The sequence below is a fragment of the Anopheles merus genome, chromosome 2L (genome assembly GCF_017562075.2).
Source record: "Anopheles merus strain MAF chromosome 2L, AmerM5.1, whole genome shotgun sequence".
In the NCBI taxonomy this organism is placed as follows: Eukaryota; Metazoa; Arthropoda; class Insecta; order Diptera; family Culicidae; genus Anopheles; species Anopheles merus.
In genome coordinates this window covers 12,704,218-12,726,568 of record NC_054083.1, presented here as the reverse complement: position 1 = coordinate 12,726,568, position 22,351 = coordinate 12,704,218, and the positions used below count along the sequence as shown (strand labels likewise).

Genomic DNA, 22,351 nt, shown 5'->3' with positions numbered 1-22,351 from the left:
TGGCGACCCCCGGGAGCAACGCTTGGGGCGCACAGACATTAACAATCGCCACGGAGAGCTCATTTAAATATATTTATCATAAAAAGTGCAATATCAACAGACATAAATGTTTATGGAATTAGTCATTTCTTCGTCGCTGCCGGCACGCTCCGCACAGGTTCGCAACAGATCCGCGCGTTTTGCTGGACCGGTTCTGACCGGCATGGCGTCACGGTGCGTTTCGCGAATGCACACACCACCATAGGACCATAGTTACTGCAAACCAAAGCAAGGACAACAGCCACTGCAGTCCCAAAGACAGCAACAGCAAAAACACACACACCCACCACCCCAACGAACGATCTCTCTCTCTCAGCGGAAGGAACTGGCTCGGGACCCGCACGGCCAAGCATGCTCAATAAAACTGCATTGCGTACTCTAAATTGAATCTCTTCGGTTATTTTTCTTTTTAATTTTTCCCAACAACCCCCCGAAGTGCAACAAATGACTGGAAGAGGTTTTATTATTTTAGCCCAAACTAAACATTTTACAGCCCCGTTTGTTCACGATGCGAACGCTTCATCGGCAACGATGGATTGCTCCCAGCGTGGAAACTTGTAAAACTTTCAAGAACACTGGTATGCTGCGGGGAACAGCCAGGAGATGTGGACAAACAAGAAGGATTTTCTGCTGGTGCTTGGGGCTTTGGCTTAACAAATCATACTCGACCTCGGCGTCCCCCCACCCGCCACTAACCGCAAACCTCAAGCTTCGCAAGCAAGCCAAGAACTTCCCCAACAATTGGATGGCTCTTGGGGCAGGACGGCGATGAGCTCGCTGTTGTTTGTTTAAGCTCGGATACTTTATGACGGAGGACATCTTATGCGCGAAATCTTGCGCATACAATCATCACGGCCGCCTTCGCCGAACGGTCGCACAGTTAGAGAGAGCATTGCAACAGATTACGCTGTAGGTGTTGAAACGTTGAACATGGTCAGTTAAAGAAGCACACAGCTGATTATGCATTTTCCACATTTTACACCCAATTCCGACACTTGTCCATCTCGAGCTACCTTTGGCACCCCGTGTCGGCGGTAACCTCGACCTCACGGCTGCACCGCAATGATGATGCATTGATGCATTGATTATGTAAATTTATAGGCCAGTTAGACCATCAACTGCTGGTACGATCGGCACGAAGCCCAGGCACCCCCGCATCGTGTCACTGAGACGCGCGCCCGAAGAACGGGCCTTCGCAACGAACGCTCGAGGGGCTGATTGAAGGAAACAAAAGCTGACGGAATGCATGCAGTCCCGGGCGCGTTGTGCAAATGCTGCGAGAGTAAGCGTTGGCCTAGCAACAAGTTTGCGACGGTCTGTGACGCTCATTAGTGTTTTTCCTGTATTTATTTTTTCCGTATCGCTCATTTGCATCTCAACCATAAACTGGAACTGTTCGGGGATGGAACGGTTCGGGGCGATAATTTGGGTCATTGGAGAACAAGAAAGTACACACCGAATCTATTGTTGCTGGTTTGAAGGTAGCCCTGGGCGATCCTGTCTATTTTTCTGAAGCATGAAGGACATTTGAATCTTTTGTTGTTCAGTTCCGTAAAACGGCTTACAGTAAGGTGTGGAGGTGATAAGAAAATTTTGTTTGTCAAGAAATGGCATGCCTTAGTCTATGTTAAATAAACTTCCCTGATCAAACCCGATGCTTATGATTACATTTTACAAGAATCGGATGTTCTCGAGTGCATTGTTTAAATATGTTTCATTAGCTTAATTAACACGAGTCTAACATTAATAAGAAAAAATAAATATTTGGAACATTCCATGCCATACACACTAAATGCACTTAAGTTACAGTCAAATACACCAAACCATGACTTAGTATGTGCGACTTTTGATAAACTTCGCCTCACCACTGCCATCTAAAAATAAACCAAAAACTGTCAAAACCACGCAAACATCAACGTGCACAATTGATTGACGCGACGGTGACGCGTTTCAGCGCGTCGGCACGAAAGCACGGAGAGGGTCTGTGCCGGACAGCAAAGCCCAAACGTACCATGGAAACGGTGCCGGAAGAAACAGGCGAGCCATCGTAAGGGGCATGGTCAGAAAATGTCACAAAAATTTACAGCGTCAATTAATCAATACATAAAAATGTGATTTTTATAATAGCCATTTCAACAACTTTACCTCCGGAGGAGACTTGACCACAGCCAGCGTCACCGTCGCGCCAGCCACGATTCTTACTCGTATCGCGAGAAGAGTGGACGACAACAAAAACAACAACAAAAAACGGCCACAAAACAACACAACGACGACAACCACGATAAGCTCTCGTCCACTAGTGTCACTGATGTGCAATAGAAGAAGGTGATGAGCCTTAGAGAATGTCTTTCCCATTCCGGCCGATCCGGCCAAAGAGAGTAAAAGTAAGCAGTTAACAAGCCTGAGATAGGGATGAGCCTCTGCTAAAACAAAACCAAAAAATGAATAAAAATAAATATAAAAACAAACCCTGCAGGCACACACACATATGCCCGGCATTGCAACAGGTCCGGACGGCGAGGAAGGTAAAAATAACCATCAATAAAAAATAATATAATTTTATTTGTATGGTCAACATCAACGCAGCGATAACAATAAAATCTTGCGCCCAGACGCAAGTCGTACGAACGGAACGATGGAGGGACTGTGCCAAGGAAAGGGTCATGGTTGTAGCTGCAAAACCGCTGCGGGCTGGACCACTGCGGGCTGGACCACTGCGGGCTGGAGCGATCGCCGTTGGGCAGCATGCGAAGAGGCGCTGAGAGCACGCTTCTACAGCGATGCGGGCTTAACGAAGGAGGCTCACATAAAAAAGCCCCATACCCAGGACCACGAGGATGACGAGGAAAACAATAAACAGACCTTAAACTTTTATGTTCCACCATTCCACCACTACGGGAGAATCCAGCAATGGGCTGGATTTTGGCGTGCTAGCGCCACTCCCGGACGCTCCCCACACATCGAAGGGAACGGCTTTAAGATTTTTATGAAAAGTTTCCCTTCTGCTCGTAACTTTGCTTCTTTTTTGCGCTTCCAACGTTCGAGTGCACCAGTGGTCCGTCCATTTGGCGCTTCCTTAACGCCGCACTCCTTGGGTCCTTGGAGTTTTGGGTACTGAGCCACCAAAAGTGCCTCGGTCCGCTGCTAAGAAGACAACCAAAGCAATGGCATCATGACGGTCCTCTTGTCCTCGGACGCAACAACGGGAACGGAAAGCAAAAGCCCTCAAAAGGAAAGGAAAAATGTTCCAACCACCTTACAAACGGACTTTAGATGGTGTGCAAGCGAGAGGCTGCATTCCCAAAACTGGATGGCGCCAAACAATTAGTGGATTATAAATGCCTTCAAAATTCTGCTTGCCCCGATTGTCAGCCTGGGACGCTTTTCCGAGGTCGACAAACGGCACGGCGCGTTCCAGGTAGCACGATCGGACAGGGGTGTTACAGTCAGAGCAGAACGTTACACTCAGAATAGGTCGACCAGGGTCTGGGAGAGAAAGGTAAAAACGGTAAACGAAAGCGGAGGGAAAAAAGGAAGCTCATGTTCACCTTCCGGTGAGGATCCCGAAGAACGACCTTTTTTGTTGGTTCTTTGGTAAGAAAGATGCGCTGGCGTCTTTGCGCCTTTCCATCCAACAAGGCGTGTGTGTGTGTGCATGTTTGGGCAGGAAGGCGCTTGAACGTGACTGCGGTTTAGACCGTACGGTGTACATTTCAATGATGACAGCAGCGCGAGACGGAGAGATTAATTTGCTTGGCCTCGCCACTGCCTGTCCAGACTGTTGTGTCCACTCCCGTCTGCTACTGATAGGGATCGTAATTAAGAAAGTGTCCTTCGCCACCGTAGCGCCTAACCATCAGTGACCAGCTCATTCACGGCAAGACTGATATGGGTCAGACTGACCAAGAAGGATTTAGTTAGCCCGTCCCGTCGAATATTGTGGATTTACGGATATAGCATCCCCTAGAGCTCGAAGATAGGGATAGCTCGATAAAACGACACGACTGATCGAACCGATGATCGATTACAAGGATCGTCCAGAGATAGCGCTGCACTTTTGATTTTTGGAATGTTACAACATCTACGGACTCTGCTGAGATGATCATCTGCTGGAGTGTGATTTAACACTTGATGCTATTATTCTACGTCTTTGTTAAGTGTCCAATACTACACCAACAAAATATGAAACCACTTCTAATGTTGGTAGTTAAACCAAATCAAATCAGCTACTGTATTTGCCATCATGTCTATCCCTGTTTTGCTGCTTCCTCCTGAAACGATAATAACCAAGAGCTGTAATCATTAAATTAAGATAAGCTTGCTACCCAGTGGCCTACGTATCGTTAACAGCACATTAAAACGACGCAGACGGTCAACGGCCACGAAGGGTAGCAGCACAATGTGACTTTATGACGATTTCCGACATTATGAGCTATTTCAACAAATTTTAGTTTATGGCGCTCGAGCAAAATTAATAGCGAACCGCAAAATTTTACTATTATTTCTTCTCCTAACCCCCTACAACTCAGCTACAGTGAAGGCTGCTCCCGTGGTGCGCCCTCTTGCTGCAGTGATAAAGCCTGCCTGCCTGCTTGTCTGCTACTGTAGTTACTTCGGCCATGGCTAAGGCAGAAATAAGATCACTCAAATCCTTTTTACTACTCGCTATAATCAACACATACTATAATTGTTTTATGATGTCTTACGCCCAGTTACACCCAACATTACGCCCTTTGCCACCCTACCTACCCTACCATTTTAGAGTACAGTCCGTTTACTGACATGGCTGCATGGCTGTACACTGTGCGGTAGAGTCAAAGTGAAATTGGCCCATAAAAAGTATTTTACTTTCCAGGGTCGCTCACCAGTTACTAGAAGCTCCGTAATCAAATCATCAAAGCATGATTTGTTGAACCGAGCTATTAATAGCAACCACCACCAGCCATCCACACAGGCAACAAGTGTCTCGTTATCTTCTGCATCTTAATTATGGTGGAATATTACTCTACAGCTACAACCATTACATGCTTTTGCCTGCAAAAACTTTTACTTTCAACCAAAGTCAGCCGTACCAATCTGTACCTTTCGAGGAAGGTTAACTTTAAGTTAAACCACATTGTTTCGCTATTTGGAGTAAGGATCCATCGCGCAGAGCAAGCACTCACCAAGTGCTTCTCTGCCTACACGTGATTTATTGCCTTAGTTCCATTAAATCAAATTATTCACGTTACATCTCATGCTTCTGCTTTGCGAGCTTCCCTTAAAAGGCATTGCAGTTACTTATCTTGATCGTAAAAAAAGTCCGGATCATAAACGAAAGCACACACAGGCACCAGACCGTCGCACGAGCTTGGAATAATGTCCCGAAATGGGTCCCCGAAATAGTAGATGTTGACTATGCGTTTGAAAGGTGGATGGTTCGCAAATATGTGTTCTAGGTATCTTAAGTTTATTTTTTCTTTCTTTAATTCAAGCTGTACGCCTAAAGACGAGAAACTCAAATCGTGACCCAAAACTGGGACGCTGCACGCAGAACAAATCAGAAGGAATCTCACACCAAGAGAAACAACGGCACACGGTTCGGGAAGAGCGTTAATTTGCGCCTCCAGTATTCGTTTTCGGTAGCGCCTTTTTTATGTTTCACCTCTCAGGGAAACACATCATGTGTTTACCGTGTCAGGACGGCGGCAGCACTAACATGCACACGGTGCGCGGTAATGCACGAGAATAGTACCCCGGGCAGCAAAAAAAAACGGACCCATCACACATACACGAAATTTCGTTCTGCTGTGCAAATGGGTGCACTTTACTTTTGCGACCACCAAAACTTCTATGGACTCAGCGGTGGTTTGGAGATATATATATATATATTTTTTTATTTATTTCGTGGGCAACGCTTTAGCGCCTCTTAAGCCGAATAATGTCACCGCTGACGATGTTTCGCAGGGCCAGGGAGGTACCCGGCTCCTCCCTTATCGTGTTTCTTCTCTGGGCGAGCAGGAACTATTCCCCGGGTTGTGTCGTTTCTAGAGTGAGTAGAGTGAGTTTTATGCACTTTGTTACTGTTGAAGCGAAGCTGTACGTTGCAAACGACATTCGTGTGAAGTTTGTTGGAAAAATTCAAATAGTATACACACGTTTCGCCAGTTGATTAATTACGGACAACATATTTAATTACTAAACATAAGGATAAATTGAATTTGACTGCGTAGAAACACAATTTGCATGCAGAGCATATGCAGATGCAGACTGATCTATACAAATATCCTTAATATTTTTAAACTACACCTGCACATAAGATGGAAAGCTTCCATAATTAATACGTCTCGCTTTTAATCGCGCTTTTGTGTGTGTCTTGTTTTAAGTTGATTTTTAACACATGATAACAATAAGTCCTAATTGCAGGCATCAATCAACCGCTTTTTGGCAAGTGAAGGCATCTGCATTCTTTTCTCCCTGCCACCGTTATCTACCTTGTGTGTATGTGCGTCCTCCCTCCAACATGTAACGTACTTTATTCGTCATTCGTCATTCGTCATGAAAAAATAAATACTTCCAGCAGGAGCAGAATATTCACACATTAGTTTCGAATTTCGTTTGCAACCGTGTGCGGCGGATCGATCTCCACGGCGGTTGTATGTTTTAAAGGGTAGCATTCACACAGCCAGTAGCATGCGTTCCGGTAAGTGTATTTGATTTAGGTTGAGTGTTTTTCAATTAGGCTCTTTCAGTGCACCTTCCCGAATGCCTTTTGCTCCGTGCCGTTTAGCCACCAAAAAAGTATTCTCATTTCGTTGGTTTATTGCATTCGACGACATACACACACAAACACAGAAGAGCGAACAAAAATATCTGCATCAATGACGGCATATTATTATAAATGCATGAGTCTTTCGCGTCATTTGTTTATTTATTTATACATAATTTATCATCGAACAACGATTTTCACGATTGAAGCGACATTTGTCTTCTTTTTTGTGGTGCATTTTAATTCTTTGCTCTTGCTCTTTGCTTATTTTTATATGAAGATATGTTTTATCACTTATACGCTTTCTAAAATAAAAAAATGCCTTATGAAATGAATCATACATTTTTCTATTTCTATATGATGCGATATGATGAACCGACAATGACGGGGCAAGAAAATAGCAAGCAGTATATAACTCGCACAAAAGATTGTACTAGCTATTAAAAACATATTTTAAATTAACTTTAAGAGGCGAATAAATACAATCATCCCAAATTGCTCATAAAAAATATTGATATGCTTTATTCTGATGCTTGCATTACACAGTTTAGCCATATCATGGTGCTAGCATATAAGCCGATGAAAAAGTCAACTAGTTTTATTCTCATAAGGATATAACGATGCACATTTTTTTAGATTATCACAATTGATTTTTTTTTTCAACAAGCCAAACTCCTCCTATCCTACCACCCACAACTCATCCAAAACGTGTGTGAAAAATGGTGGTACAAAAATAATGTTGTACTGTCGAGGAAATTGAATTATAATTATTGCTCCACTGCATGCACAAAAATCTATTTAAAGCCCATATTTTATGTATTGGGAGCATCGGGCTTTGAGTGGAAAACAAAGCAGAGAATGAAAAATAGAGTCCGATCTGAAAACACCAGCAGAAAGGAGAGGAGACCCACAAAAAAGAGTGACAACCGAAACAAAGCCAAGCTCGTTGGATCAGAATAATCGTTCCGGTGGTTTTAAAAAAGTGCCCGAACAGAAACCGTAGCAGCGGGGGCTTGTTTGCACAAATGCAGAAAATAATAAAAAAGCGCATTCAAATGATGGAGAAAAAATCTGTTTGGGTGTAAATTGCATTTTTACGCTGAATTAATGGGAAATGCTCTGTGGGGAGGGAACGACGCATAAAAAAACTACTAGCCGCTAGAGTACACCACACAAACACATTTGAAGTAGTGGAAATGTTTCCAAATGAGCTTGTAGCTATTCGAAGCATAAAATCACAACATGTGCCACGAACAAAAGGATGTTTATATTTTCCATTGACTGCTTGAACAGTGCTAGAGAAAATCTTTTCCATAGTTCGAGGTTTTGACCTTTAATATGTTTAATAAATTATACGGCACATTTTAACGTCAACGTACTTCAACGCGCAAAAAAATACTTTAAACTCACTCGTTACATTTACATTACAAGCCAAAAAACAAAACAAAATGCGAAACTAAAATTAATATCGTTAGTGCCGTTGCAACTCATTACATCATGTGTCACTTTAGAAAAAAGGCAATTTTTCACTCAGTTGACACAAATCCCATTTCCCTCCAACCCTTTGAACAGAACTTTGCACACATGTTGATGTAAGCACACACACACACACACACACATACAACCCTGCTGCACGGTTTGCACACTTACCGACCGAAAGCAAATTAATGTGAAATTAAGCATATTGAACGATTGATGTAATCAAACGACATCTTCCGGCTGAGTGGTTGAGCGAAATTTTAAAATAATTGTCACAGCCAAGGTGAAAACGGTGCCCACGGTACACCCACCCTTACCACAGTGGGTCCACTTCCGCCGACGGTTCGGGTTCGCTCAGCCATTCGCACAGCAAGTGACGAGCAATTGACGCGGAAACTACACACGCTACCGCACGTGAAAACGGATCAACGAGATGGACACAGGTCCTGGGCGTTGGGTTTTTTTTTGCTCTTTACCACTACCCCTCTATTCCCCTCTTTTCTAGCCGACTAGGTTTGCCAATCGACCACAGACTGCCATCCGCACTCAATTAGCAATCATCTGTCATATTTACCCGACGGAGCGGTGTTCCGGTGGCGGCCATTTTAATTAATTTTAATGCATTTAATTCGGCGTTAATGTGAATCGGGGCTTAAAAAAGAGCGTACGACTACAATTTCCAATTTCCCTGTTTGCGGTACAATCAGATCATATTTTGCAGAGAAAAAATAATGGTCGAGCATAGCGGTCCAGGCTCACATTTTCAAAGCAGGAAGTGTTCAATTCACCATAATTTTAATAACTATTATTTTAAGCAAGTAATGACCACTTTCAATGTGATTTTAAACCGATTGTCAAATGATAGATTGAGCATTTATTCGATTAAATTAATGGTGAGTAACAAACGTACGTTACTTGATTTATTCGATACATAATTTTTCATCCCAAACTAAATCCAACGATGAAAAAAACTACACAAATAAAACAGGATTAATCAACGTTCCCGCCGTTACAACAAAGTGTATTTGCTCCTACACCATCTTCTTCATGCACCATATTTCATTATCCGATGGGATATTGTTTTTGGGAATCATTCTATTGATTCTGTACATTAAAAAAACCACCCTCAAAACTGAATATTTGATCGTCAGGGAGATGTTGTTAGCAAAATGCTACAAACTTCTCCTCCTACCCGAGTCCCGGACATGGATGGACAAGCTTCGGACAGTTAACCAGCTGTGACGCTGGTTTTTACTATCACCAATTCCGCTTGGACACTCGTTATTGGCGAGTGAGTTTTCCCCCGGTTCCGGAAAACCGAAACGGGAAAATGAGCGAGGGAAAATCGGCCCTCGGCCCGTTCAGTCGGCTGGAGCAAGACGGTCGGCACCGGAATGCCAAAAGTTGGTTGGCTGGTTTTGGCTACGGGAAAAGTGTACGTACATGAGCAATAATTTATTCTACTCCTTTATCCTAGCCCCGCTCTAGGATGCAACGGGCCAGGAAAGGTGAGCAGCGAGGAGGTAAAAATGAGCAAGCGGTTGGGTTAGGTTAAACATCCGGGGCCCAACACAGCCTCTAGACCGATACAGGGAGCTACAAATGATGGAGCTCTCTTGGTACACCGGTGTTACGCTGAGCTCCTACGATTTTATCGGAGAATCGGACATTTACCAGAACGATCGTGGTCAACCGCGTTCCTTGTATGGTTATTTTTTCCCATCCTCCCCAGTAGTGGTCAATGAGCGACGATGGACCAGCGGCGCTGAAGTGCTGGGGCGACCGGGGCCGTGGATGTACATGGTCCTTTTTGTCGTGCCCGGGAGTGAGTGGAGCTTTTTTTAGCAGGTCCGTTCATTTGGTCACCGATTATTTGCGGCCACAGGGAAGGATAGGGCGGCTTCATGCCTCTTTTTTGTATAAATTTTCGTTTTTATTTTTTTCCCTCTCGGAAAACTCTGGCCTCTCTTGTTGTCGAGGTGATTCAGGGTGGCCTTACTGTTACTGTCTCGCGTCCGGTGTACGCTTCGCACATGAAGGCGAAGGCGGGTACTACTAGCACGAAGTCAATAAATTTGTTTGCCGACCACAAAACTAAAGTATTACCAATTTCGGACGGAGCGAACAACATCTGTTCGTAGTTGTTCAGCAGGGTTGTAAACTATGGGTGTGTGAACTGTGGTGGTTTGATTTTTAGGGGTCCGCCGGGAGTCGGGCGATGGGAAATAGAAACAAAAACTAAGTTTGTTCTAAACCTACGAAATTACTACAAAGTAGCGTATCATACTAATCGTCGATCTTGTAGTTGCTGTGAGCTGTGTTAGCGCTCCATCTACAATAACATACAGAGGAATCCTTTTAAACCCTGAGTTGCCAGTGCTTTCGATAGTTCTAGCTGATATTTTTAACTTAATATGTCTGTTGTTTGATTATTGGGACATTTTTCTATCGCTGATTAACAAAGTATTACATTTACCAACTTTTTTTATATTTTACTAGTTTTAAATATCTAGTAAAATTTGAAGAAGGATCTAATAAAATCTCTTCTACATTAGGTTTTATCTCTTAAAAAAATAGACATAGTAATCTCTTAATAGCTGTTATCTATTATAATTATAGTTCTGTACTTCTTTCAGAATGTATATCATACAAAATAGTTCTTAAATTTACTTTACTATGAATATACAATTCATAGAATTCATACTTTTCCATGTATGATAATATCATTTTTAAATCTGCACACACCCTTCACCAGCAATGTTCAAAGTTTCATCCTCTCCTTGGTGTTCACAAAGGACACTCAAACGCTTTCCGGTGGAACAGAAAAATAACTCCTCCCAACTTCCAACCATACCACACCTCTCCTGAACTCCCCTGTTGGCAACGCCATACCCATGCCACGGCAATACCGTTGATTAGGTTATAATTTGCATCCATGTTCCGAAACATTTTCCACGATGCAGCCTTTCACCGTACACAGCCGAAATAGCGAAACTTCATAATGAAGATGCGTAAGCGGGCGAGAAGAATGATCCTACCAGAATGGAGGGCACACTACGCACTACGGAATATTAATGATCCAAATGGGTTAATAAAAATAAAGTTGTTGAAACATGCTGCTGCTTCTGTTGCTGCCGGAATGATTCCCGGTACCGTATGCCGACGATCCTCTAGCGTACCGTACGCGTACTCGGCCTCGGGACCGGGGCACCGGTAGTTGTTCGGCACCGTTCTTGCTAATAAACTAGGGTAATCACTCCGGCGCTCGTTTCGTACGGATAATCAACAATTTTGCTGTTGGACGGTTGGGTGGAAAAAGCCTGGAAAATACGCTTACATGTCTAATGCCCGAAGGGATAGCGGGAAAAACCGAATCAACAATGTAATGCGTCGATGCTTTTGAGGAACATTGGCTTAGTTAAATTGTTTGGCGCTTTGTTGAGAGATCGTTCTGCTAGGAACAGCTCAATTAGTAACCGTCGTGGATGATATAGATTTTTGTTTTGTATTGTTCAGCTACATTGCTCGGAGTTGGTAACTATCAGTATGAATAAGCCTGTACATACATTTGTTTTCTTTCTTTTTTAAACGAATCTACGAACACCGACGGATGATACACTGGAAAAAAATAATAACTCTTTTCGATTTCATTTTCTGTACATTTTCATTGACACGCACCCCCAGAAGCAGTGGCGGATTTAACGGTGCGCGGACTGAGCGGCCGCGGGGGGCCCCGTCAATGTAGGGGCCCCGTGTATGGTAATTCTAGCATATAGAACAATGTGTACAGTAGTCTCAGCAAGATCTTCTGTGCTAGTTAGGGGCCCCATGGATGAAGGGACTCATAAACTATTGGGGCCCAGGATTCTGCCCAGGCCAAGCATTCTGAACCCCCCCCCCCCCCCCGTGCAAACCATTAAAGTGTGTTTGATTCAAAACCTAATGCAACCATATGCACACCCCCCCGGTCGACACCAAGCGGGGGCCTCCAATCCTTTTAACGCTTAGGGCCCCCAACACCCTAAATCCGCCACTGCCCAGAAGGACACAATTAAGTTTGTTTTATGTTTACATGTTGCACAGTTTTGGCTCGCAGAAAGATATCATTCATAATCAAATACTTGACAGATATAACAACACCAAATAAATATAGAACGCGGTTGTTCTAAATCAACTTAAATACACATACCATGGAATGATGGCCAATAGAAAATAAAAACATAACTCTAACAAAGGTAATAATCCCTACGATACACACCACAATGACTTGCCGTATGTTAAATCTACATTTCGAAACGTGTTTTAAATGTGTTGCTGTCTGTATGCACATAGTTTTGGCTTGTTTGGTGGATAATTTGGAAGCCGTAACACCTGACACCGTCTTATGAATATTGACCAGATTAGCTCAGTGCAGCAACTGTAACGGTCCGCGATGAAAAGGGATTATTTATTTAAGTGGCAATATTGCCAGCTAATTATCATTCACATTCATATTGAGCTTTCCCTGCCTCCCCGTGTGATGGTGTTACGGCACTTACCTCCTGAGGATTAAAGTACTCCTCTTCTCGGTGAGCTGCTTGCATTTCCTGCATGAGTGGATTCACTTCCAGCTCCCAGTTTTCGTTCACACCCGGAATGTCCATGATGGAATTGCTTTGCTATCACTCGTCAATGATGCAGCTTGCTCTCTTCTCAACCCTATATAATTAACGATGAATTCGATTCGTTCACAGTACAAATGTCTACTATACACAAACACCTTTATATTTTCCCTAAAGGTAGCACAACCTACAACTGAATAATAATATTCTCCACTTGTACGTGTTAAAAAACACAGTTAATGTGATACAATATTTGCCAACTGTTTTATGGACGTTTTTCGTTCTTCTTTCCAGTTAACTGCATCACCATGTTTGCAAAGAATAGATCACCCGTAGAACAATGTGCACTCTTGCTACCAGCCGCCTTTACAAACGATGATCATGTTCAAGCCATGTCAACTGTCAACATTCGTCAAAAGTGCCACGACCGGTGCAGCTCAACTTTGCATTACGAGGAACTCCATATCGATCACTACTAAACCATCGCGAGCAGATGCGTCGCTGCGCTTCAATAACATTCATTAGGCTGATCATCGCGATCGCGATCGCATCACTAGCACAACCGCACTCAAGAATGCCCAATGTGAACATGCAATTATACCATTTATGAAATTATACCGTGTCACATAATGCGAGAAAACAAAACAACAACACAACTACCCAAATCTTGGTCAACTTTAGAGACGAACATTTTTCACGATCGCGTATGCGTTTTATTATTTTTTTTTTTTTAATTCCTTTGTGCTATGGAGATCCACAAAGAAATTCACTTGACACGGTCAAAGCAGTACACAGGTGAAATGGTAATTTCGGGAAAACTATTTATGTTTGACTTGCTGGGTATGCAATTTAGCACTGAAGGCTACCCAACGTGACTCATTGCCGCAGCTCACATATGCTGTGCCGTTGGGTGGCCCGATGCTGTGCCGCCGAGATCCTTCCTGAGCTCGTGGTTCGAGGACAACGACACAGCAAAGGGGTGCGACGGTGCCACAGCGGCGGGAGGAAAGGGGAGATACGGTCACGAGGATTGCGTAGGGGTCGGTTCGCTTTGCCTTGGCACAGGCGCCCAGTGCTCTTGGTTCTGGCTTGAGTTGAGCGGAGTCGCTTTTCAGCTTCGGACGCTGCCCCGAGGCGTACATAAACGTGGGCTATGTACCGAGCGTGCGATTGTTTTCTCGTTCGGTCCTCGTTCGTGTGTGTGTGTATGGCTGTGTTACAGTCGCATCCTTCGCACGTGCGCTCGGGCAAGCCTTACCCTCTGGATGGCTGAATCCTCCTTTGGCTCATCAGCTAACCGTTCGCATCCGGTACTGTGCTATCGGGTTTCGAGCGTGCCGTATCCGGCCAGCCACCGAGTACTGTCACTCGGAATGTGACCGTGTACATAACTCGTTATCCAACGCTCCACGGCTTACTCATGTGTGGTTGACACGATGTTCTTTCCGTCGATACTGTACCTCCGGAACGGTTACGCTGCACTACTGATCATTAGAAATGTGACAAAATTTTGAATCATCAAAAAACATCAAAAGAAGAATTTTGAAACACGTCTCAGTGTGTATTACAGTAAACTGTCCCAGATAAATCAGAGACATGAAAATAACATAACATTAACAAGATAATGTGATGATATCGAACGAGTGTTTTCAAATGTAAAGATATAGCTCTTACGGTTAACATAATCTAAAAGATTCATGTTGCTTGATTTTCCATATCGATGCTGTAGAAGAGAGTTGTAATATGTTCATTTGCAGTTTCATGAGAATATTTCATGAGTCAATTCATGACGATGAAACTTAAAGATTGTCGATAAAATAAAAAATTCTAATGTTTGTATGGTCTTGGTAATACTTAATCCGGATTTTACTCGTTTTTTTAAATTATTCATTTTTATCATTTTTGCTATCTATAAGCTATATCAATTAATCTATAATCTGTATTAAATAATTATTATAAATTAATCATAATCCATATTAAATTATATAATTTTAAAGTATTTTTCTCCTTTGTATTGAAGAAATGCTTCAAATTCTACTAAAATAGTTTCATACTGTAAAAATACCGTTGTGGTCTATGAAATACAACGACACACTAGCTAGCCATTATACCCACTTTCTGCAAATTTGCGAAACAACTGCTCGACTATGCTTTATACTATACGAAGCTTCAAGTTATTTGCTCCTCTATTCATTGCTCATGCCCTGTTAATCTTGTTTGTTTGTTATCCCGTAGCAAAAGCTAACCAAAAAGTATGTTCAATATCTGTTTAACACGGCGGCCGCTGTTCAACCATCCCGCAAAAGGCTTGGCTGAAAATTGTGCAACACCACAGAAAAAGAAGAAGAAAAACCAACGATAAACCAGATGGTTTGTAAAGTTAAACTGAACAATATACTACGGTGGTAAGCCACCACCAAGGAGTGGAAAATGCAACGAGCAAATACGGAGTTTACGCTAGTGCAAGAAAGCGATACATATTCAGTAAGACGTATCAGGTGGTTGATGCGGGTGGGGAAAACAACATGGCGGTTAATAAAATAACCATTAAAATATAAAATTTCACCTTTCCGCCAACAGTTGGTTCATCTTAAGGTCATATAGCTTTGAAATCTGTGCAACGCTTTTATATTGAGGAGCGTTGCTCGCGAGTTGCTGAGTTTCGGCCAAGCAAAGCAAGAACATGAAATAGAACTAATGTTCTGCATTAAACACTAAGACAAATGTTTTACAAACCGTTTTAACATAGCAAAATACAGCTGCGTTACACTTATCCAGTTGTGTTATACAAGCTGACATTTTGCGGTCGTTTTACTGTGTGGAATAATTTGGTGATTCTCCTTCGGCTGCAAGTTTCTCATTCGGAGATTGCAAAACAAACCATCCGTGCGAAGAAGCTATCAAGTCCCGCACAACGGTTGATTATTTACCTAATACCATTTTATGTTCTACTTCACGCATACTCAAAAAACACAGGAATTAAATGCACAACTGAGAACTTTGTTACTCCGAATATGAACCAAATCACTGGCATCTAAGTCATTCACACTAAGAAGGAAATTTTTCATGACAAATAAAAACTCGAACTGCAGAGCATCCAAAACAACCAAAGCAAACCGAGGCGTCGCCTGTACAACGGGCGCCAACAACCTCCCTTCCTATGCTGGTACTGACCGCATCAATTTGTATTTTTAATACTACTATCTTAACGTCGATGGTCAATGGTCTTTGGCTTAATAAAGGGGACCGCTTCCGCATCATAGCAACATGTTCGCGGCACTTATCTTTTCTTACCACAGTTTGCCGACGGACAAGCCTAACACAAAAACACACACTCACACAAACTGCTCCCTTTTATGAAATGGGGTCAACAATCGTAAGCACACCGCTTGTTCTAGGTGAGGCGCAAAGCCTCTCAAGAAGCAACGTTCGGTAATATTTACCATTCATTAAACAGCCTTACCCTTCTTTGCTGGAGCTCGCAAGAAGTGCCAAGGGTTGACGGTCAGGTTGACCGAAGGTGCCCTTAGTTTTCGTAAAACTTTTCTACCACATTTTCACTTCCGAGCCAAGACGGCGTGCATCACTTCTGGCTTTTCTTCGTATCCATTTGAACCCTTTTCATGACTGTTTCTTGGCCGCTGGTTGGCGTCAAGTTCCGTCGCCGATCATTTCTATTACCTTCCCAGGAGCACGCGTTGGAAGCCACCCTTCTGTTGCGAACACAAAGCGCCATCATGTTGCGGGCTTAAGTTGGGTCCCATTGACCACCATCACCCAACAACGTCATCATCGCCATCGTCTTCATCACTGCAAAGGGACGCAAAACGATTCGGTTGATTCTCATCGAGCGGCCGCCGTCAGAAGAATCGTAACCATCGTGTCGAAAAGGGAAATAATGGTAAACGGTTTTAAAGACTTCCGCTTCCCAAAAAGCACACCCGGATGGGCACTCGAGGTAGTTTTGGCCGGTACGATGTCAAATCTTCGTTCCTACGGCGTTCACTTCTCATGATAAAGTTTTAGAGCTAGAAAACCGCCACGTTCGGGTTATCGGTTTGCTAGTAAGAAGTTCCCAACGCTCCTCCTCGCTTCGATAAGACCTTTGCATGCAAGCATGTTTTTTATGTGTTTTATTTTTCACTCACTCTCTCCGTCTAAACAAAGCCAAACGGTGGTATAGCTCGGTCGTGTCTTCTGACGCGTGCACGGTTTTGTTCATCTTGTTACAAGACGTCTTCGTTGAGTCCGTCTGCTTGGCAAGGAAATGCAAATAGCTCAAGTTCAACGGAACCTTTCTCGGAAGGACAACGGTAATTAGCCTACTAGAAGGATAATTATTGAGAAAAAATCCTACAATGTTCGAGCAAAAGCCAGTGGGTCTGTGTTTGGTTTCTCGCGTGTCTAAAAGCAACATGTCACGGAGAAATTGAGCAGGCTCCTGTTTCATACATCACATCACAGACAACGAGATGAACATGAAGGTTCGAACAAAGCTTCGGAGGGCGTCACTTCTCGTGTTGCGGGTGTTTTAATGAGTTTTGTTTTTTATTCTTTTTCATCCTAGTTGAACCGTTTGTGCAAAACGTTGCTTTCTCTAGAGGAAACTGTCTTGTGAAAAGAGAACATTTTAAACCCAACACAGCAGATGTGCATGTTTGCTTGTACAGACAACAAACAGCAGCTCAGGATGAGAGAAGAACATTTTCTTATTTCTTGCAGTGCTACTTTTTATTGAAATAAAATAGCATTTAGAGAAGATAAAGAATATTTAAACATTACCAATAGCACTACTACTCAGAGTTATCAATAACTTTTCAATGTTGGGCATCTTACGTGCGCAAATGTACTGTCAAATTCACTCTTGCATCGGTAACACAGCTAATTGCTATTGATTGTCTTGGTGGCAAATCTTGGCGGGGTAGTGCAGCACCATCTTATCGCCTTCTTTATGCTGCCAAATACAAAACCACCTACCGCTCACAGGCCTCACACGCGCACACACATACCGTACAACGTAAGGACGAAACAAGGCATCTGCCGAAGATGCTCGGCTCCATAATTAATGAGCGAATAGTTGGCCATTTGTATGTAAATAATCTATAAATATGATAAATTATAGATCCTCTCTCGATTGCATCGGTTGACCACAGTCGAAGAAACCAAACAGGCCGATACGGCCGCTCCACGCAACCAAAACATGGTACAATTCGACCCGTCGTCGGCAGAGCGACATATACATTGTTTCAACCATACATAATATTCTACTCCAAAATGCAATACTCTTTCGCAAGTACAATACTAGCATTCTGGCCATGTTGTGTGATTGTATCCATCTGCCGGCAAAGAACTTCGATCAGGTTGGCAAACTTTAAGAATGACTTAACATGTACCAAGACACACTCTGGCGCAGGGGGGATGGTGTTAGATTTCGGTGGCCGGGAGTATTTTTAGCTTTCGATCAATTTATTTGCCATTCAATCCCTTCTTCCTGCTACCTGCTACCAGCACTGCCAAAGACGACGCAGAAATGAACCCCACTCGACGAAGAGGCGTCGAGAAATGTGAAACTGAGGCAACAAAAAGGGGGATGAACGATTTTGATGTCACGTAATAGCACGAAACGGGATTTAACGTCTTGTTGAAGCAATTAACGGGGCCAGCCGAAAAGCAAAGGTCGCCCGCTAAGATTGCCACTGGGTACGCGCGCGTACGTGTGCAAAGAAGGCGATGGGTTGTTTGGTTTGGTGGGTCCCATAATTTTAATTAGTCGTATCGTTTGGAAGATCACTTTAGGTGGTCCACTGGCGGGCGATTCGTGTTCGGGTCGCGTAGTAATTCGCACCAGCCCGCCCGGTGGCAGGACGTTGCGGTTCCCGTCCCGTTGCGGCACCGACAACTGCGCGGTGGAAAGTGGCCCGTAAAAGTGGTGAACTAAAATGGAGCGCACGATCGTTGGAATCGGGCATGATTGCTTTCGAAAGCTGAGCGAGCCTTCGTGCTTGCTTTATTCGGTGGCGACGCAATGTTGTTGGTTAACAATCTGCTTAACAGGCCAATGTTTCGGCTTTCACAGAAAATTTGCGCTAGGAATAAAAATAAATTAGCTTGTCTAATTATAGCACGAACAATTCAATCCGGCTTTTTAAGCTTAGGCTTTAGGGTAAAATCTGATGATGGAAGATTCGTTAAACGGTGAACAATCTCGACCATAAGAATACAGTTACTAATTGTTGTGTTTGCTGCAAAATGGAATAAAATTCTTTGCGAAATAATTCAAAATTCATTCATTTTAAATAATCAGAAATTCTACCAAAACACTTTGTACCTCACGATCATGATCTTCACTGGACTGATGAAATTTAATTCAAGAACAATAAATAAAAAAAAAAACAATCATCCATCCCAGGGAAGATTGAAGACGCCTTCAATATTACATTTGACTATGAAAAATATGGATTCATATTTGCAATCATTCTATTTTCTCTCTTGCACAAGTGAATCGTCTGGAGCAGAGCTGTCGGGTGTGATTCCCTTTCCATTGCGTAGCTGTATGTACCAACTTGATTGAGATGCAATACATGAGGTTGTGTTATTTTTACTCTTTCACTCAATTTATATCGCTGTCGTCTGGGAAATTAACATAGACGAACAGCCGCCCATTCGCGAGCAATGAGACGAATGAAGAGGGCTGCAAATCTGCAAACAGAATGACAAATTTTTATTAATATCGTCTACATGGACACTAATGTTTACGAGCAAGGGGATCCGATGCCACAACTCGACGCAGACGGTAAATGTGCTGCAATTGCTGCGTAGCATCAAATCGATCATCTTTTGAGCTCTTTATTACGCGTAAACGCGTGAAGAGCAGATGAAAGGCTTGCTAATTATTAATTTCTATCGAAATACTTTAGACGAAACCGATTTATCTCTGCGTGTGATTTAGAAATGTTAGTATTTACCAATGTAACATGGTGTAAAACGCTCACGTGCTTCTAGAGTTGGCCGGTATGCATTGATACGATGGTGTTAATTGAGTTCAATTTATTATGATTTATTTAAGTCTACAGCTGCTTTTGTTTATTTTCAGTATCAACCTTAACTTCATTTAACGTGAAGGTTTTTTAGATTTCGATAAAATATTTGCTTATTTTCAATACCAACCATAGCTCGTGCTAGCTTCAAAATGATTCTGAACTAGGCCGCTGTACAAACGTGGTGCCGCTGTACACTCTCTCGCTCTCATCAGGCAGCGAAACCGTGAGCAGCGGGCGAAACTCACATGGTGAATTTCGCCAGCAGGCTGTCAACTGAAACGTCAAAACCATTTGTTTACGTCCGCAGCGTACCGAAGTGCGATTCTCGTGCGAAAGGCTAATAAAAAGGCAAAGTTTATTGTTATTTTACGAAAACTAGCTAAACGTTTAGTGCATTTGGAAACATTTGAAGTGTGCTGTGTACACATAACGCCCATGAGCGTTACCAAATATCCGAAAAGCAGCTCCGAATCGCGGTAACCCCGTTTGCTCGTTTGTTTACATTGTGTTTGTTGTGTTGTGTGAAGTAGTGCGCTGTGTTTTTTCAACTTTGCACGATGGATACCGAGCCGAAAGAACTTTCCATGGAGGAAATAAGAAATTTTATGGTGCTGAATAACTATAAGCTCACCAACCACACGCTGGTGAAGCACTTCCGCAGCTTTCTCACGAACAAAGATACCCAAGGTACGTGCCACAGGTACAAACACTTGTTGATTCATCGGTTTGTGCGTGAACGAAACCTTGATAAACCGATGTCTGTGTGTGTGCTATGGTGTTATCGTGCTTTTGTGTATTAATTTTCAAACTTATTACATTCTTTCTATCGCAACAGATGAAGCTCGACGACGGTTCAAGGAATATGTCAACAAAATTGCATCGGTAAAGCACGAGGGCAACGAGAAGTACCTCGTTCTGCGGCGCAAGTACTATAATGGGATTCCTCCGGAAGATGCTGGCACCGAATCGCAGCCTATGAGTCCGGCGTCACGGTCCTACGGTTTGCTTGGGTCCGATAGTGAAGCTTCCCCGCTAAGGCAGCCTCCACCTTACCGTCCGCCTCCGGTGGTGTCTCCAGACACGGTGTCGTACCAAGGCAGTCCGCGCGCCAGTGTCGTTCTGAATCGGCGCAACAGCTCCGATTACGTGCGCAGTGGGTCGGAAATAAGCTTCGGCAGTGAGTTTGCAAGTGTAGACAGTAGGAAAGTGAATCCGTTGCTTGTGCGCAGTAACAGCAACGACACACGCTCACTTCCGGATGGTGATCGTAAGTCGAGCGTGGACATGATGGTGCCATATGATGACGGAGCTCCTCCAGCCATCCCACCCCGTAAGCGGGTAAGTGAATCGGGAGGCAGTATTGCATCGAACTCGCGCCAAAATTCGGTCGATGAGCGGTGCACAGGATCAGTGAGTGATACTAGAAGTGAAAATAAGGAAAATGTTGCCTCTGCTGAACCGGAGGAGAAGGGAGTGGTTGCATCGGAAGAGAACAAGCTGAGTGTGAAGGAAAAGATGATGAAATTTAACCGATTCGCATCGGAAGAAGAGGCCAAGATTCCATCACCGATTGGGAAGAAGAAACCGGACAAGGTAAGTGTTTCCCAGGCAAATGTGAATGTGTCATAAATTATTGTGTTTTAATCAAGTATTGAGGTGCATTTCGATTTAGTAATACAAACACTTGCTTAAAATGTATTTGATTTCACGCATAATTTGTTTAAAAATGCACGTTAAATCATCATAAGGTGACCATTCATGGTAGATCTAAAACTAACCCTCCCATATTTTACAAACTGTGTTCACACGATGGCCTTACTGCTTCCAGCCCAACGAGAACCTCTGCTTCTGCCCGATAAAAAAAAAACATAAACGCAAATATGTGTACAAGCGTGTTAAAAATGTTAATAATGGCAACTAGCTGGTGGTAAAACATTCAATAATAATATCAATTTTTCAAGAGCTCAAAATCTCGTCCCCCGGTGAGAAAATGGCATTTCGACGGCGTTCCTATTTCAGCAGTGACGCTGCATCTTTATTTGTAGTTCCTTTCTTCCTTGCAGCGCCCACGGCTGGCCGTACTGTTCCCGTGTCGTGCCCAGACGCTGTGCGTGTGACCCTTTTCGTCACCTTCCTTGCTAAGGCGATCTTGTCGACTACTTTGCAAAGCCCTCCGGGGGCTGATGATGGACGGACAAAAAGAAGCGCAACAATGGGACGAAGCACTAGCTAGAAGAAAACAAATAAGCTTACGAAGCTGTCAAAACTATAAATTATTACTAGTGTTGTGGTCGCTTCCAAAACCGCTCCGCCACCCGCCGCGCCCTGTGAACCTATCCCCTTCCTGTCACGACTATCCCCCGGATGCCATGGACCTGTTTTCGATCGGCTGCCCTATCGCTTCGATAGCGATTGTTTGGCCATACGAGCGCACGATTAATTTC

At 43.4% G+C, this 22,351-nt stretch overlaps 2 protein-coding genes across 4 annotated transcripts in view; one reads left to right on the top strand and one right to left on the bottom strand.

Moving 5' to 3' along the window:
- LOC121591936 (homeobox protein araucan-like) overlaps positions 1-13,699 on the bottom strand; it is a 98,479-nt gene extending 84,780 nt beyond the window's left edge. Inside the window, exon 1 of the mRNA XM_041913047.1 lies at positions 12,805-13,699. Coding sequence (XP_041768981.1) covers positions 12,805-12,909 — 105 coding nt within the window. The 5' untranslated portion in view covers positions 12,910-13,699. The remainder of the gene's footprint in view (positions 1-12,804) is intronic.
- A 6,487-nt stretch (positions 13,700-20,186) lies between these two features.
- The window catches only part of LOC121592196 (ankyrin repeat domain-containing protein SOWAHC), a 97,481-nt gene continuing 95,316 nt past the window's right edge, over positions 20,187-22,351 (top strand). For all 3 annotated transcript variants that reach the window (XR_006004657.1, XM_041913582.1, XM_041913581.1), the window contains exons 1-2: positions 20,187-20,594; positions 20,743-21,500. Coding sequence is in view for 2 of the 3 variants with exons in the window: in XM_041913582.1 (XP_041769516.1) it covers positions 20,465-20,594; positions 20,743-21,500 (888 nt within the window). In the remaining variant the exon portion in view is untranslated. The remainder of the gene's footprint in view (positions 20,595-20,742; positions 21,501-22,351) is intronic.